At 39.4% G+C, this 12,147-nt stretch overlaps 1 protein-coding gene across 1 annotated transcript in view; it reads left to right on the forward strand.

Moving 5' to 3' along the window:
* The first annotated feature begins 326 nt into the window (after positions 1 to 326).
* The window catches only part of syt7a (synaptotagmin VIIa), a 715,758-nt gene continuing 703,937 nt past the window's right edge, over positions 327 to 12,147 (forward strand). The window contains exon 1 of the mRNA XM_041196517.1: positions 327 to 510. Coding sequence (XP_041052451.1) covers positions 489 to 510 — 22 coding nt within the window. The 5' untranslated portion in view covers positions 327 to 488. The remainder of the gene's footprint in view (positions 511 to 12,147) is intronic.

Consider the following 12,147-nt stretch of genomic DNA (forward strand, 5'->3'; position numbering starts at 1 on the left):
GGAAAGTGTTTACAATAAAAAGTGAGCTACATATCTGACACGATACATTTTAGATACAACCTTAAATCAGAAAAGAGCCACTTTCGATTTCTACCTTGTGAAGATGTACGGTGTGGAACGGCAGCGGGGGAATTAACTGCGTGATAGGAAATATTTGCAAACGTTCTCCCTCTTTCACTCCTCGTAGCGCTCGCTCGCTCGCCCGCCCGCGGTGTGGAGTTGTGATCGCGCGCGCCCCGGCTGCGTGCACGCGCCTTCGGGGAGAGTCAGGGAGGCTGGCGTGAGCTGCCGGAGTGTGGCAGTGTTGTCAGAGCGTGGGAGCGGGCGGGAGTGAAAGAAAGTGTTTGCAGTAGGAGGCTTGAGCAGCCCGCTTCTTCCTCTCGCCTCTCCGTGTCTCAAAAATGCAACACGCCGCTTTCTGATTGCTGGCTTTCTGCACGTAGGAAAATAAAACCACGGACACTTATTCCCGGAGAGAAATAAAAAAAATGTTCAAGGACACTCCGAAAGGTAAGGAGGTGTGTGTGGAAATGTTTTTTTTAAAGGTTGCATTGATTTGGTTTTGCATGCTGGTTGACAATGGAACTGGGTTTTTTTCTCTCTCTCTTGCTCATCATCTTGTTGATGTAGCTATCTCCTCAGTCAACCTGTCGCGTTCCGAAGTCTGCTGTGTCAGGTCCCCTGCTTTGCCAAGATGCTTTTAAGATACCCGGGAATCTTCCGGCTAACGTTGTGTGAGCTTTAATTCGGGAAGTTTCATAATACAAAAAAAACAGGAGTGGCTGAATTGACGCTGCCACAGCGCGTTCGGCAAATGTCTTGGCAAGAGACATCACGGCCATCAGTTATTAGTTGGTGTTATAGAGGAAGATAACAATGATATTAGTTAGTATGATGCTTTTGTCCGTTTTATGTCGCTTCATTTCTCATTGCTGTCAGCCGCCTACTGCTGTGTGGGTCCCTCTCCTGCTCAGCAGGTTTGTTTTACTGTTGAGGTTTCGCGGTCACACTTGTTTTAAACGTATCCCTTATTGAATTGGATTTGAGGCTGCAGCTTAGACAATTTTGGATCGCCTGTGTATATGTATTAATGTTTCCTAACAGATTCTTGTAAGGTTTCTTGTATTTTATTCCTGTATAGGTATTAAATACCTCTTTCTCCCACCACCCCAGTCCATCTTTTAATATATTTTACAATGAATTGTCCTCCACGTCTTCATTTTCAAGGTCAGCAGATGTGTGGCACCTTCGGGAACAATACTTTATTTTTTCTTTCTCCTTCCGCATCTAGGTCATACAACACACACGCCTAAGGTGGTGTAGATTTAGGGTGGATTTTTTTAAAAATCTTTCTCGGTTTTACGAGAAAGAAGCACAACGAAGTTATTTTGGAGAGTGAGTGTTCTCATATTGATACTGATTGGACAGAAAAGTTGGTCTGAAAGGATTTACAGCAATCCTAATTGTTCCTGGGTGTCGTGTCACCTGTACTTTCTCCTAACAATTGTACCTGAGTTACGTTACTGTTAAAGCTTACAAATAAATCACGTTGAAATTTTGAACAGTTTCTTCAATAACGGCAAGTGAGGAAATATAACCCTAACATGGAGAAATCCATAATGTGAGAACTCGTACACCCAGATACTGGCCTATCCATTCGTCTCGTAGATATGTCGAGCGCTAGATAAGTGTGCAAGTACAGATTCTCACACTTGTCATTGCATTTATCGATGGGGCTTAGCATTTAAAATCCTTCCAATACACTAATGATAAATGATTCTGCCTTAAGGCACCTTTTCAAATTTTAGGATTTATTTCTGCAACATTCAGTTAATCGCTCCCCCCACCCACCCTACGGCATCTAAACAGTGAACTAGCTAAGGTATAATCTTAGTGTAAAATAATTTGCACCATAAAGTTATTTCAAACAGTTTTATGTAGATCGTTTGCAAAGTCGAGATGGACTAGTGAAGTAGTTGAGCAGCAAGGTACACGCGCGTACAACGGAAGGCATGCTGTATAAACCGCGCCTTTCTTCCAAACGTGCTGCTTATAGCCACTTCTCCAGCAGCGTTGTTTCTTTTCCAATCATTACAAGGATTTCAAATAGATAATAGCGTCAATCCGAGGCTCGTTTTCAAACTGCATCTTCCACACCTGGCTCTCTCTCCCGTTCCCTATCTCTGAATAAAACGTGTGTTGATTATTTCAAGTCGCGACGTTGAAAGGTGTCTAAAGGTCTTGGGGTACTGCCCCACCTGCTCTTTTTTTGTTTGATCACCTGTTCAGTCCCAGATCCCGCCGGTGTGGCATGGACTGCCCGTCCTGCAGGTGGATGTGTTTGTGTGTAATCTGCTCGAAAGGGAATCCGTGCTCCATTTTCTGTCGTGTATATCTTTGTCTTGTTGCCTGGGTGGGGAAGAGGAAGCGTCTCCACGAGCGATATATAGCGGATGGGATTAGGGACAATGTACGCGATAGAGCGAATGTTATCACTTCATAATTCGGGCATTTAACTAGTGGACATTTAAGTTTGTATTGACTAAGGTTGATGATTTAAATGGCAGAAAAGGGCATACGGGGAGATCTTGTAGGGCTTGGTGCGATTTCCATTCAGCACACGTCCTTCAAGGAGAGAGGACAGGTAGCTAGAGGGTCTCTGCACTTTACTGCCGTAGATTTGCATCCAGTCTTGTTTAGCGGCCGATGAGGATAAACCGCAGGGTTGTCAAACAGTTGACAGTCCCTTTTGTACAATGAGTAGCGACGGGAGTAGTATCTGACTCAACGTTGCAAGCATTGACCTTCAAAATCGAAGACTAGTCCCGCAAGAAGAACAACTTGAATCCACACCGCTAAACACATAATAGATACGAGAACACGTAAGGAAACCATGATCTGCTGAGAGTGAAATGACCTGAAATAATACCGGCTCAGCAGTGGCAGTAGACATATTGCAAGTCATTGCATTTGACTGCTATTGAACATAGATGGAAGAAAGGAGAAATTGATCACTTTCTAGCGCCAGCCCAAAGCATTTATTCCTCTCATCACTGTAAATGTATTTCGCCTTACTCGAGCTCCTCTATAATAGTTACAGGGTCAAATAGCTGTTTCTCCTTTATTGTGGGAGGGAGCGATAAGAATAAACACGTACATGTGGTAAACATGTCTGATCACTTTCCCTTGTTTTACATCCTTAATTCCAATTTCACTTTAATCGTTCCTCGTCTTTGTGCAGGATGTTGGTTCTATTAAATTTAAAGTGTATATAAATGAGGACAATATAATGCCCACGGGATATATTTCTCCATTTAAAAAAAAAAGTTAATTCAGACAGATTTGTACATATTACTGGTTTCCGCCACCTGCTGAGTCACATTACCAATGCGAAATGTTATGTGGGCTCAATTCAGCTTCAAAAACATAGTCTTGATCGACTTTGGTTTCCTCCTTCCTGTTGCCTGCTCAGCTGTTTGCGAGTTGCCTATTTTAGCGGCAGCACAGGTGTTGCTTTTTAATGTCTGTACTTTGGATAATATGGTCTCAAAGGCTTTCACTTTCACCTACCGAGAGAGAGAAGAGACAGTGTTTGTTGAATATTAACCCACCTCTAGAAAGCACAGTGCGGATAATTCTATCACCGGTTGACAGGGGAAACAAATTAGCATATTGATCCGGATTTCGATAGAAGAAAAAAGACCATTCTGCAATGTTTACACCCAAGTCATTAACCACACTTGCTCCAATTGACTCTTAATTATCTCCATCTTACATTGTTGCAAAAGGAACACAGGCCAACAGAGTCGGCATTAATGGCAGTAAATTGATCTTCCTGGTTCATTTCCTTGCCAATATTAGAAATAAAAGTTAAGTTTAGGAGGAGTATGTGGTAATAGTGCTATTTTAAGCACACCTTTAGAATAGTGCTCTAGGGAAGACTTCCATGCAGAGAATGGGAAAAGAAAAATAGTTGTCATGGGAAACAATGTGAATGGCCCAACGCCACCCTACTTCATCTTCCTGTGTGCAGTGTTCACCTTCTCCAGATTGTGGCCAGGAAAACTAATGGGCTTCTGATTTTTGAGGCATTGGAGAAGGTTGAGAAAAAAATTACAAGAATGGTTCTAGGAATGAGGGTCTTCAGTTATGTGAATAGATTTGAGAAGTTGTGACTGTTCTCCTTGAAGAAGAGAAGATTGAGAGGAGATCTGATAGAGATGCTTAATAACCATGAGGGAGCTGGACAAGAGTAGATAGGGAGAACCTGTTCCCCTTGACAGAAGAGTAGAGACCGAGAGGACAGTGATTTAAGGTAATTGGCAAAAGAGCCAGTGGCAACATGAGGAAAGGTTTTTTTTAACACAGTGAGTGGTTTGGAATGCATTACCTGAGAATTTGGTGGAGGTGTATTCAAGTGGGGCTTTCAAAAGGGAATTGGATAATTGTGAAGATATTATTGTAAAGCTACAGGAAAAAGGAGTGGGCTAGTTGAGTTGCTCTTGCAGAGAACCAGCATGGACATGATGGGCTGAATGATGTCCTTCTGAGCTGTAACCATTCTATGAATTGGTTTGCCTCTGAAAGTTGATATGTATGAGTATTGTAGTTGGGTATATTAATCTGCACACAGAATTAAAAGACCCCAAATATTCCAGCGATACCCTCAGACCATCTGTTAATGTGTAATCATGTGACAATTGCAATGGATTAAATTATATATTGGGCATTGTATAGACTACTGTAATTAGACTGCACATTGCTAACGTATCTATGGAATCCAAATTGTGAATGATTGAAGAAGAACATCGGTGCTTAGCTTATGTTCAAGAAAATTACCGGTTCTTCTGACGTAGTTGATTAGTGCATGGTGTGATGTGCTATTGAATTGCACAGATCAGAAAGATCTTAAATACAGTCCTAAATCTGTACAGATTAACAGCAAGATCATGACCTGATCTTAGTGTTATAAGGCATGAAGGAAATAACTGACCATGGTTTTTCTACTACTCACTATGCAGTAACCCTTGATAAAAGTGCATTTGTGCAGATGGTAAGTGAGTGCAGAGCAGACTCTTATGATGGCCCTATGACAATGCAGCCTGCACATTTTCACATGACTCTGGAGAGTTATGACTTTGGGGAGGCATGCCTTTGAAATGATTCCTAACTGCAAGCTGCAGAAAGTCTCAAATTCTTGTCTGTGCTGCTTTGCAAACAATTACTAGAAGGTGCATGTGAGTGATCTGGATGACTCCCAGTTTATTTGCACTGCAACTTCACACCAATGCTTCAATTATAATGTCAATGAAGATCCAATATGGAGTTGCAATGCTAATATTAATGGTATGGACCTTGTAGTGTAAAAACACTCTGACTTTCAGCAATTTACCTGTAATCAAGCATTTGTTCATTACTCAAAACAAAAACAGAATTACCTGGAAAAACTCAGCAGGTCTGGCAGCATCGGCGGAGAAGAAAAGAGTTGACGTCCACTCAACTCTTTTCTTCTCCGCCGATGCTGCCAGACCTGCTGAGTTTTTCCAGGTAATTCTGTTTTTGTTTTGGATTTCCAGCATCAGCAGTTTTTTTGTTTTTATATTTGTTCTTTACTTCTGCTTCCAAAAGCATAGCTAACACCATGGGCCTATATTTCACAACCACCAATGAAGCTTGTCCACAAAGATTTAGCAATCTCTGTGTTGTGGTATTTCCTTGTCCCGACAGCAATTTAAATCTGGTAGCAAGTCAAAGGGATGTCTTGGTATGCGGCAGTAGTGATGTTATTAAAGAGGTAAGGAGCCAATCACATTTGAAGTATTCATACATAGCAAACCAGGATTTTAAAAACACTTAATTTCCTTTGCTTTTAATTTAAAATTTCAGATGAAATAAATAATTGATTGGATTAACATACATACTAAAAGGTAAAACTTGAACAAAAAATTAAAATGTGGAATTTTTATCATTATGGAGAAATCTGGCATTCCACAAACAAAATTAGTTCTTTAGGGCCTCTAGGGTGTTTGGCAGTAATTGTGAACTTACTGCACTGTTAAAAATCCAGTTACACCTCATTCAACAAACTAACTGATCCAAGATTTTTACAGCAAGACTAATAGTGTAAGAGCCCAATTCATAGACTTGCTATGCATTGGAGTCTCGTGATTGGGATGAGGGAGAAGAAGCTGCCTCTATAGCCCAGCTTCTGGTGAAGTATAGAATCACTGACAGCAATTTCTGGGTTTCTGTGTTTTCTGCATGTGCAGATTCCTAAGGTTGCTGTAGGTTTCAGTTGAATAATAATGGCAGGCGCTAATAGTTTCACACTCATTACCACAGCAAAATCTGGGCCATCTTATTAATGTGTGGGGAGTCCAAATCATATACGCCTTTTCTCCCACTATCAAAAAAGATGGAGCTTCATACAATATACCAGAGCACAAATATTGGCTTCCATTGTGTTGACTTTTCCATTCTAGGTCACAAAATATTTGAAATTTTTAACAAAAATCTTAATTTTCTGGATGTGCAAGTAATTGTACATTAAATTTGTCATGGGATATGAAAGTTTATTTGTAAGCCATTATGATTTTGGGGATGTTATGCTTATCATTATGTTTCTGAATAAAATATGATTCTGGAATGAGCACCTCTTCAAATATAAGTTTTATTACAGGGGAACGTTCTGCAATACTGCGGTGATGCCACTAGATGTCATGAGTACACTTATTTTTGAGGTAAACTAGAGCCATCTAGTGGCATTTAATATGAATAGGCACCCAAACAAATTAATTTTTGCAGCTATTGGCTATTATTTATTTTGCTTACAGATAAGACAAATGTCTTGAGTCATTTTTACACTCATATCCCTTCAAATTCAGGCCTTCATAGGCAGACAAGCTGTTCCCAGAGCTCTGACTCGTTCACCTCTTCACATTAGGTGAAGAGTTTAGAGTGAAATAATCAAGCATACACCTCTCAATCTCATGATTTTGTACTCTGAACTTCCAACTACTTCAATTTGAGGAAAATAAATAGAAGCAACAATGCTAAATGTAGCTAAATCTAAAAAATTCTTTGTTTCATTAGAACATATTTTTCACAATTTTGTCAATAACCATTCAGCTAAACATAATCCATTTAACGCAAAACATTTAAAGGATCCAATATCAATACTGTAATTAAATACAATTAAAACCAATGCATTGCTGCTGGACTAAGGATTGAGGAGGTTAAATGTGAAGAAAATGTAGTCCACTTGGAAGATACATGATGGTTTGAAAGTCAGCATATTATGGTTGAGGGTGGGATACCTGGTGTGGGAATGAGGGTGGGTTTATAGGGAGTGATGTTGAGGATTGTGTGAGGATAACAGTGGTTGGGTGACAGGATTGAGACTGAAGTTCATGTATTGAGTGCGAGTGAAAACTGCAATAGAATGTTGTCTAAACGTTGCCTATGAAATTATCCAATTATGCAGCTCTATTTCTTGGATTTTTCCTTGTACTGAATAGTTTTGCCTATGATCACAGCTAAAATACAACAGCTTGTTGCTGCTGTTGACTGATTGCCTCCATGAAACAACTCTCTGCTATAACAATGGGCTAAGTTAATCCTATTTACTGGTAAGTCCCTACCTCATTTAGAAGTGTTCTTGCAATGAGAGTCATTAGGCACAAACGGTTGATTTTCTATTTAAAACATATAAAACAATTAGAACTTTAATCCTCTCAGAGACATCTTCTGAGAGAGTGAGAGAGAAATTTAGATTGCTGTTGGAATAAGAAATCGAGAAATATTAGCAGATGGTTGAAGGTGTTAAGAATGGGAACAGGTTTGACTGGTTGGTCAGTGCCTAGCTGTTACTTTACATGGTTCTGGATTCTATCTGCATCAAGTTCATGTGAGGATGGACAGTATAGGGTTGACTCTTTTAAGGATGTGAGGCAGAGTTTGCAGTGCCAGCAGTTTGCATACCATATTGTTGTGGAACTGGAAATACAGGCAGGTACTTTGATTGAAATATAATAGGTATTGCCAGGTATTCCAGAATTGTTACAACACAGAATAGAGGCACTTGGCCCTTTGTATCTGAACAAAGACAGTCAGACTGCACAGATTCCCTCTTACCATCTGCCCGTAAGCAGAGGGTGTTTAAATTAATTTTTAAAAGAATATGTGGTGGCATGTTTTTCTGATACCTCGGTTTTTGTAATCCGATTTTACTAATAATCCACAGCAAACTGAGTTAGGATAAACTCAAAGGTTAGTTTTTTTTTCAACATTCAAATCCCAGGAAAAAAGAGTGTCACTTCCCATTCCACATGTGCACACAGTAAAAAGTGGTGGTATGGGAGGTGGAGGGGAGCAGGGGGATAGAAGAAAGGAGTTTTACAGTACAAAGATGGACCACAGAAAATTAATATTCATTCACTTGTGTCCCAGAGTCCAAAGTCAGAGTCCAGAGGGTGTTTCCTTTGTGTTGGAGTTCAGATCTAATGAGTTTCTGGTTGGTTAAATGATACGAAAATGTTTGACAAACAATGCTCCTGGGCTTTGTGTTTAGACCATTTGGGGGTGTTGTCAGAGACTTTTAAAATCAAGCAGGCTTCGTGAAGTTGGAGCTGGTTACCTAGCCCAGCTACTGGAATTCTGTCCAGTTGATGCGAAAACAGCGGTCTGACTGAGGCCCAAAGGTGTAATGTTAAAACTGCCCGAAAGGCCAGAGGCTGGGATCGTGTGACATGGCCTATTAATGGTTGATTGCAGCTTAACAATTAGTTTCTATGTGGCCAGGATTCTATGGTTCCTTCTTAGGAGAGAGACAAATTGGTCTTTAGCATCTCTTCTAACGAAGTTTGATCCTTCTCTTTTGTGTTAGTTCAAGATGGAGGAACCAGTTCGTCTGCACTTCTGCTGCTTTCATTAATTACAAGGGGTTTGCATAATGAAATGTGAAATTCCAGAAGCTGAAAAAAATAATTATCTTGTTCTTGAAACTGCTGGGATGGTCCCAGACAGAGGGCCAACTCTGTGATCAGGTGACTTGTAGCATCCATCTTAATTTTCTTTGCTTAGCAGAAAAAGGCCAGTTTTAAAAAAGACTAACAAGGATAAAGGTTAGAATATACAGTGCTGGGTTTCTTTCCATGTCATAGGAACCCAACAACTGGCCAATGAATAGAAGTGAAATGTGCCCATTACCTAATGTTATCTTCTTGTTTATTATTAATGGCATCCAGGACAAGGGAACTGATGTGGTTATAAGCATAGAAATTTGTTTTGGTAAAATGTGATACCACTAATCAGGACTATTAACATTGTCTGGGATCTAATTGGATAAAAGAACGATGGTCTTTCAAGCAATCTTTTTAATACTGCTGCCACCTCTCTTTTTTGACTCTTCAAAGTGAGTTTGATTTCAGTAAAAGGAAAAGTAAAAGCTATCAATGATTGAAATTGGGAATAGAATATGACAGGAATTCTCAGGCATTCAGTTTTAGTAATGAGAGACAAACAATTTTGAAAACGCCCACTTCAGATTGATTAAGGCTGATTTCAGACTGTTGAAAGAGACCCACATGAAACTTCAGAATCTTTATTTTTCTCTTAGCATGTCAATAATGTGGAATTACCTGTTTATATCCTTGAAATGGTTGTCAAATGCGATCAAACCTCAGTAATTGTACATGTCAATTATGGAAACCAGAAGCCCATGAAACAATTTTTGAATAGTTCAGGAAAAAGAAACAGGGCATATGTGAGAGTGATGAAGTTAAACCTGAAAGTGAATATTCTTGTCATAAAAACAGAAATTGCAGGCAATACTGGTTTGTCAACATCTGACAAAAATCCAAGTTAAAGTTTTGAATAGAAGCCCTTAGTCAGAAAAGATCCTTTACCTTTTAAAATGCTAATGTTTATTTCCAGCATTTTTTTTATTTTGACTTTATATTTCCATTTGCAGGTTTTCTTTTCATCTCTTTTGAAGATTTTTGTAATACCTCAAGAAAACAAAATGTGATTGGGATACCTTCAGGTAGTAGTGGGAAAGTACGTGCTTTGCACATAGTTGACATTCATTCTGTCATGTTAGGAGATTTGAGTTAATTTGAGTTTCAGAAAAATAAAACTGAAATCAAAATATTAGCAATAATGATACCATATGACACCGGCTTGTACTGTTCTACAGTGCATGCTTTAAGCCCAGCAGTGACAATATGATTTCCAGTCAGTAGCATGGAACTGTAAATCACCATACATGGTGTCCTGGAGAGAGCTCTGTAGTGCTTGTTTACAAATATGCATAGAGCTCTGTAAATTGGCTCATGAACTCCAGCTGCACCAATATAAAATAATGTTAGTTTTGGCTACTCCAAAGGCTGTGCCTATTGTAGGTTAGGTGATGAACAAGTAAAGGTGTGCTTCTATGACCTAACTGAGGAATCTTCACCAATGTCAATTGTATGTTCTAGCTGCGTGTTATTTATTAGTCATATGTGGATGAGAGGATGAAAAGTTAAAAGTCCCGTATGTGGTGTGGGGGGGAAAGTAGACAAATCTCATGGGAGCGAGAACTTTTAACCTGAGATGTAAATACTTCATTGGCCAACCTCTACACAAATGGGATGACGGACACCAGCTTCAAAGGAGTAGGAGTGGTATGTAGTGCAGTAATTCAAACTATAAGCACCCATTTTCATTCCTTTTCATATCATTTTTTTAAAAATCACCTGATAGGAGTGGAACATTATACAATTACCAAAATAGGTGGTAAGATCAGTGTTGTGCTGTGATAAAACTACTTGTTCAAGCTAAGATACAGCTATTAATATAATAAATATAATTATAAGTCGTCCTTTGGCATAACTTTCCTGGGCTATGACACCTGATTTCTATCTTGCATTGCTTATTGTTCATCCCTCTCTACAAAGGAACCACACAAAATCACAGAATGCTTACAGCACAGATGGCACCGCCACAATTTCTGACCTTACTTCCCTTGGCAAGCTGGGATGTATCTTATCTGGTCATGGTGACTTACTAGCTATAAATACAGCCAGCTTTTTAAATACCCCCTGTTTTGTCAATTCTTAGCCCATCCAGTATGTTAACCACGTCTTCTTTCATTCTGATTTTGGTAGCATCATTTTCCTCTGATGTCACTTTCTGTAACACGACTATATACTATAGCTTCTGATAAAATAGACTGCTTACGGTTTTCTGGAGGGTGCATAGCCATACCAGCTACCTTCTGCAGTGTAATACACTCTACTAAGGCATAACACATCTCTGCACAGAAGTTCTGATTTCATATGGTTTACTGGTGGTTAGAAGACAAAATTACAATGTAGCTAAATCCCTTCCTCAGAGCTTACAAACAACTTTTTTAAAAGGTCAGAGTCTTTATCCAAAATATTAGCTTTTTTTTAACTTCAGATGCTGGCAACTTGTGGTGATTTCCATAACATTCTCTTCCATTTCAGAATTCTGGCTTTTTTTTTAAATTGTCCACTAATTTTTATAAAAAGAGGTGCAAGATTATTATCTTTCAGAAATCTCTATACGTAAATGAAAACTGACATAGTGAATTGGTTTCAATGCTATTCCTTGTAATGGGGTATTATGATGGAGGGAAGCAATTATATTCCTCACCATCCGAACAATGTAAAATCACTTAGTGCTGTGAATTGGCTTATGTTGATATAGCATCTGTAACATAAAAATATCTCAAGGACAAAAATAGATGCCGAGCCATAGGAAGGGTTATCACGCTTAGTCAAAGTTGTAGATTTTAAGGATTTTTTTTAAAGGAGAAGGTGACGGAGAGGCAGAAAGGTTTAAGGAAGAAATTCCAGGGATTCAGACCTTGATGGCTGAAGGCAGAGCTGTCATTGGTGGGATTAAGGGAAAAGGGGATGAATAAGAGTCCAGAGATGGAGAAATACAGAATTCTGGGAAGGGGGTAGAACAGGAGAAATTTGAAGATAGGGAGGGACAAGGCTATGAAGGGTCTTAAACATGTTGAGAATTTTGAACTGCAGGTGCTGAAGGATGTGAAGTTTAGAGTGGAGGTGAGCAGGATAGAGTCCGAGGAACAGAGTTTTGGTTCAGCTAGAGTTTGTGAAGGTTGAGGAGGCAAGT

This window comes from Carcharodon carcharias, chromosome 10 (genome assembly GCF_017639515.1).
Source record: "Carcharodon carcharias isolate sCarCar2 chromosome 10, sCarCar2.pri, whole genome shotgun sequence".
Classification (NCBI taxonomy): Eukaryota; Metazoa; Chordata; class Chondrichthyes; order Lamniformes; family Lamnidae; genus Carcharodon; species Carcharodon carcharias.